The sequence below is a fragment of the Pocillopora damicornis genome, chromosome 1, assembly GCF_964200805.1.
Source record: "Pocillopora damicornis chromosome 1, jaPocDami1.2, whole genome shotgun sequence".
NCBI classification, from domain to species: Eukaryota; Metazoa; Cnidaria; class Anthozoa; order Scleractinia; family Pocilloporidae; genus Pocillopora; species Pocillopora damicornis.
In genome coordinates this window covers 19,167,066-19,173,065 of record NC_142670.1, presented here as the reverse complement: position 1 = coordinate 19,173,065, position 6,000 = coordinate 19,167,066, and the positions used below count along the sequence as shown (strand labels likewise).

General features: G+C 40.4%; 1 protein-coding gene across 1 annotated transcript; it reads right to left on the bottom strand.

Moving 5' to 3' along the window:
• Positions 1-278: 278 nt before the first annotated feature.
• On the bottom strand, positions 279-2,883 carry LOC149052530 (uncharacterized). Its single transcript, XM_089181185.1, has 2 exons — positions 2,559-2,883; positions 279-1,168 (listed from the first exon to the last, which is right to left on the bottom strand). The coding sequence occupies exons 1-2, from the start codon at positions 2,881-2,883 to the stop codon at positions 279-281; spliced, it is 1,215 nt and encodes a 404-aa protein (XP_089037311.1).
• Positions 2,884-6,000: the final 3,117 nt, after the last annotated feature.

Here is a 6,000-nt window from a genome sequence, read left to right as displayed (position 1 = left end):
TACATATAGTTAGTATAAATCAGTCAATCAAACAGTTCTTTGAAATGCTACCTGAGGGGCCTAAAGGTGTGAAATTGGGAAGTGATTTTACTTTTTACTTCTTTTTTCCTGTATAAAAGGATTTGAGATGATTAGATTTGAAGGCTGAAACAAAAATGAAAACAGGAACTAGACTGGAATTTAGATGAACTGCTCCAATTACTACTATAACTTCTGTTTTCTGCAATACAAAGAGTGTGTTTAAGAAAACCAAATACAATAGTCAACTAGTTTAGAACTCAGCCCAGCCATTCATTAATTTGCACAGCACCGTCATCGTTTATGTTCCCACCAGACAAACCTGAACAGTCTTCACCACTGCAGTACGAGCCCCCTCCACCTCCGGCTTGGTGCTTATGAGTACCACTGCCTCCCCCAGAGTATCCACCACCTCCGCCTGATGCCCCATTGTCTTCTGAACCACCTCCCCCACCTCCAAACCCACCAACTGCTCCTGGTGCAGGGCCCCCATTATTACCGCTATTCATATTTCCGGCTTGACCTCCGATCCAGCCTTGGGCACGTGATCCACGTCTTTCCCCATGGGAGGAGCCTAGTCGGGTACAACCTTGACCAAACCAACCTGCACCTACTCCTCCATGGTAGCTAGCGCCCTCGCTGTTGCATTCACCTGGCTGCCCATCTGTACCTCCATTACGAACTTGTGACGAATCTTTCCCTTCACTACTGGTGCCGGTTGATCCCGCCTGACCATCCACACCATTATATCCACCCGACGCACCCCCTCCTCCTCCGGCAGCCAGCAACAGAACGTCATCTGTAGTGTAAACAAAACTTCCTCCCCCTCCTCCAGTGCCAGCATTGTCTTCCACGGACACTCCTAGTTGAGCTGCTGTTTTTTTTGTGCTTTGTCCTCCTCTTACTTCAACCGAATCCCCTCCTCTTTGTCCCACCACAATATTTAACACTGTTCCATTATTCAGTCTGAACTTGCCTTCTCTAAACGCTCCCTTCCCACCATAATATGTTCCTGGATAGTCTCCATAATCGTATGAATGTGTTCCTCCCCGAGCGCCCCAGGCTTTGATGAGATAGCGGGCGGTCCGTGGGACAGTGAACGTCAATATAATGCCAAAGGATCCTCTTCTCTTATCGGCCGTAAAATTAACTTCGGTATGAAAAAGGTTAAAAGAATTAGATTGTGCAATTAATGTAATATCTGTCGAACATAAGCCACTATAACATCTATGAAAAATATAAATTCAATGTACATTTGGAAAGGAAAAAATATTTACGCCTGAAATGTCCTATGAACATGGAATTTTAGGGGAAAATTGCGCGGCCTTTATCTTGACTTAGTTGTTTTTTTCCCCCTGTATATTATCACCTTCAATGGAACAACGAACCGAGAGAGCTGCTCACTTGACAAACACTACTGAGGATAGGGTCAACACTAGGAAATTAAATTGGAAGATGTCTAGGATTTATTTTCCGCCGTATCGCTGACACGCAAATAAACTCTTTGCAGTAAGATAAAATTAAATGTAAAGTTAAAGAATATCAAATCGAAAGAAAACAGTGCAAAGATTCCAGAACATTTGCATCGAACTTCTAAATTTAAATAAAGAATAAATTGTTGACGCGAAATAATTTCAGTTCTAATGAAGTAATAATCGAATAAAGCTCAGAGAAATAACTCCCTGCAACGACACAATTGCTTTATGAGAACTGTACGTTTTCTGATAAAGTTTCTTCCCACCCTAGCAGGTATATCATTCCAATAACACATAACGTTTCTTGATGTTGGGAATTAAAGGATGGCATAAACAATGAGTACATCTTTCTTAGTAGGATGCAAACGAGTCAAGAGTTATCAAATCCTACTTTGAAAAACTTAGATTCTTATGAATATGCAATTATTGCTGTCATCTATCATCGTACATGGATTAAGGTATGAAATATATAGATAGGATATAAGATGGAATGTGGTGCTTATTCGTGGGTGACGCGACTTAGGTTGATTTTAGTTTCCTGCTGTTAAATTAACAGCCGACCATCTGCTCTGTAAGGGCTGACACAACATTAGCTGCTTTATAAATAGTTTCCAAGGAACAAATCTTTAACATTCTAGAACAATTCTAGCTTTTCTTTGACATAATAGCAATCTTTTCCAGGTGATTCCACCACCAAACGATCAGACTTACGTTTAGCAACAAAAAAAGTATTGCACCTGACAGAAAAACTGACAGTTAGCTTTTATGCTAGCTAGCACAATAAGCATTACGGTAAATCCATTCTGTTTAACTGCTTTACTCTACCTTCGCTTTTCATGTCACAATGAGCCAACAGAGGAGTGCCAGGTTTGATGAAATTCAGCCAGTATTTTCCGCTGACCGCTTGACCACCTTCGCTTGCCTTGATTTCCTTGCACGAGTCTGCAGACAGCTCGGGAATGGCTCCGAGGATAGCTAGAAAATAAGAAAACGAGAAAGGGAAGAAAAAATGCGAAATCTTCCCCTCCAAGACTATAAGCCAAATCATTTTGCCTCAACGCTCACCTCTCTTCATGTCTCGTCTGAAGTAATATCTCTCAGAGTTGGGTACAAAATCTTCAGGCCTGGCTTCCTTTGTACGGTTATTCAGCTCGCACTTGTCTTGGGTGAACACATAGTTAAAGCTTTGGCATCTGACGTCACGATAACACTCCCGCAAACACACTACACCGAATGCCGCTCCAGTGATTGTTTTAAAAATGTGTTTTTGAAGCATCTTACCAAAGATGGAGACTTCACGTGTATCACATTGGTACTGAGTAACAACTGAGTGAAACAATACCAACATGAAGAGGAGAACTGGTAAATAAAAGAACTCTTGGACTCCCATTGTTGTTAGATAATCTCACCTGAAGTGAAATCATAAAGTTTGAGAACACTGTGATACAAATATGTAGACTCCCCTGAAAAACAGGGAATACGACAACTGCAGAGCCACTTATTGTTTGGCTGTTTTTCAAGCAGTATGACATATCGCGCACATGCATGAGCAATATGTCATGCATACGACAAATTTAAAGCTTGATGTGAAAAAGCAAGCGTGAGATATGGCACAAGTCGATAAGACACGGAAACTAAAATAGTCCCATTGAGCGTTCGTCTATGGCGTAATCAAAAGTTTGACTTATTTTTTCTAATAAGAAGTTGTCAAAGCTCAATGGCAAATACAGTTTTTACTAAGTACAGCGAACGGTCGTCGCCTCATTGCATGCAAAAAAAGACATCTAAATATAAAGTAACAGACTCCTTTAAGACCCATTCGCTGACGTACTAGCAGCTCTTTCTTCTGATCCAAACATTCACGCTATACATATAAAATAGCACACGGTTCGCTGCCCCTTACAACGCTTATTAAAATTTCCCAAAATGATATATTTGGTTTAGCTCTATCCTATGATGATGATAACAGAACCATAAGGTACTTCTCCTATGCTATGAACTTGCCTGAGTGAGTATCGCAGTCTTTCTTCACTTTTCAAAATCGACAAAGAGGTCTTTGGAAACAAATTGACTTTAAATGGACCTTTACATGTATCGGAAGAGGAACTTTACAGACCACAACATGTTTAAATGATAAAAGTATGAAATACGATGCTCTTTTAAAACTTCTTTCAATACCACCTGCAGACTTCCTTTGAAAAAATTTCTGCTGAGATTCACGCAGAATTTCCGTTTTCTTGGAAATTCAAAATACGAAGTCGTTGTTATAATGCAAGTAAATGGCAACAAAACTCTTCGTTTTATCTAATAAAAACTTTTTTCAGAATTATTTGACTTTTGAAAACTCGTTTCTAATTATCATTTGTTTGACACAGCTTTAACATTGTTCTTGTTAGGAATAGGGCAGAACTGTGTACGACACCTAAATAATTTCCGGTCCAACCAGACTTAAAAAGCATTTTATAATATTATTGCTGCTCTTTCTCCTTATTTCTCACACCTATTTATGCGTTATTGACCTCCTTTATTCATTTTTATATCAAAATGTGAGACCTCAGATAATTTTTTTGCCTCTGGATCTGTTTTTTCAATTTGACAAGAGACACTTCTTTCCAATCACTTTTGGTGAGAGTTCTGCCGTGTACATTTTACATTTTTTTTCAGTGCAGTCACTGCTGGTGCCTAAAAACCATGGTTGATCTCAGAAAGGAGCAAGTTTAAGAGACAAGTTAAGTTTAAGTTTTCATCACGCCAAACATTAATAGAACAGAGAATACTGGCGGTCATCATGGCGGTCGGTCAGGCGTGTTGGTCGCTCCGTAGGCTAAGCGGCTTTTTATTTCTTTTGGTGTTGTTAGGCCGATTTAAACAGCACTCCGTGGAATCTACATCAACACTGCTCTATGTGGGGACTAGACTGTCCGCAACTCCTTTGGTAGAGGGTGGAAGAACACTTTTCTCCGTGTTCGTTCGCCCATCCCAACGACGGCCATGTTCTATTCCAAAGATACTCGAGCTTTGCAAGCAGTCTGGTGTTGCTCTTTGCCTCATCTACTTAGCTGGCGACCTTGAACTTAATCCTGGGCCTGCAGCGAGGAATGTCTGTGGCATATGTAGAAAGATTATCAAGAAAAACCAATCTTTTGCGGACTGCTCGGTTTGTTTAAAGTTGATCCATCTTACATGCTTTGCGCCTGACTTAAATTTTAACAAATCCTGTAGTTTGTGCACCTGTCAGAATCATTCTGCTAATGAAATCGAGAACAACTTGGACGATAATGGCCTATTTCTATCACAGAAGTTAAGTGACATCTTAGCGATCAAAGGCTTTAAGATTGTCCGCCAAAATATTAGGAGTCTAACTGGTAGGATTGATAAATTGCGTCTCATCGCTTCCGAACTGCGCTCGAGTCTACAGTTCATGAGTTTCTCTGAAACTTGGGCACATAAAGAAATTTCAGACTCTGAGCTTGAGACAGAGGAGGCTGGCCTTGCAGTGTACGTAAAAAAATGATGTGAAAGTTATGCCTAGGCCCGACCTTGAGGAATCGACCATGGAGGGTCTTTGGGTCGAAGTTTGCCCACCAAAGTCACGTAGCTTTCTAATTGGAAAATTTAATAAGCCGCCAACGTCTTTAAATCATGCGGTCAAAGACTCCATGCCTATATTTGATAGCTGTCTTAAGTGTGCTATGGCTATAAATAAGGAGGTGATCATTACTGGCGATTTAAATTGTGATTTTTGCCAAAACGGACTACAGAGTCGGACTGTAAACAACTCAAGGCGCTACTGAGACAAGGAAACCTTCCTCAACTCATAAATCAGCCCACTCGCATCACTCAATACTCCAAACACTCCTGGATATTATTATCACGAACTATCCCCACAACATTAGAGAATGCGGGGTTTTGAGTTTGAGTTTGAGCGATCATGATATGGTTTTTTGCATAAGAAAGTTAAATTGGATGAAAGCTGCCCCAGAAACAAAGATTTTCAGGAATTATGCTAAATACGACCCTGCAAAGTTTTGTGAAGACCTTAGAGGGGTTAATTGGGTTGTGAATATCGATGGTAAGGAGCTAACACGGGTTGCTGAGTGTAAATACCTTGGAGTAATTTTGGATGAGTCGCTTTCATGGAACGCACACGTGAATTATTTAATCAGCAAAGTCAGTAAAAGATTAGGAATTCTTGGCCGCACTAGGGGGAGCATTAGTATGCATACTGCTGGTATAATTTATAGATCATTTATTCTTCCTGTTCTTGACTATTGTGATACCGTTTGGAATTATTACGGACGTATAAATGCTGATAATATAGAAAAACTACAGAGACGTGCAGCAAGGATTATCATGCAAACCAACAGCAGTGATGAAGCGCTATCTCACCTTAGATATGATACACTGGGGCTTAGACGGGAGTCTCGTGCGCTAAACCTTGTGAAGAAATGTTTGAATAAGCGCTGCCCGCAATTTTTAATGGATTACTTTTCTTTTAATAGAGATA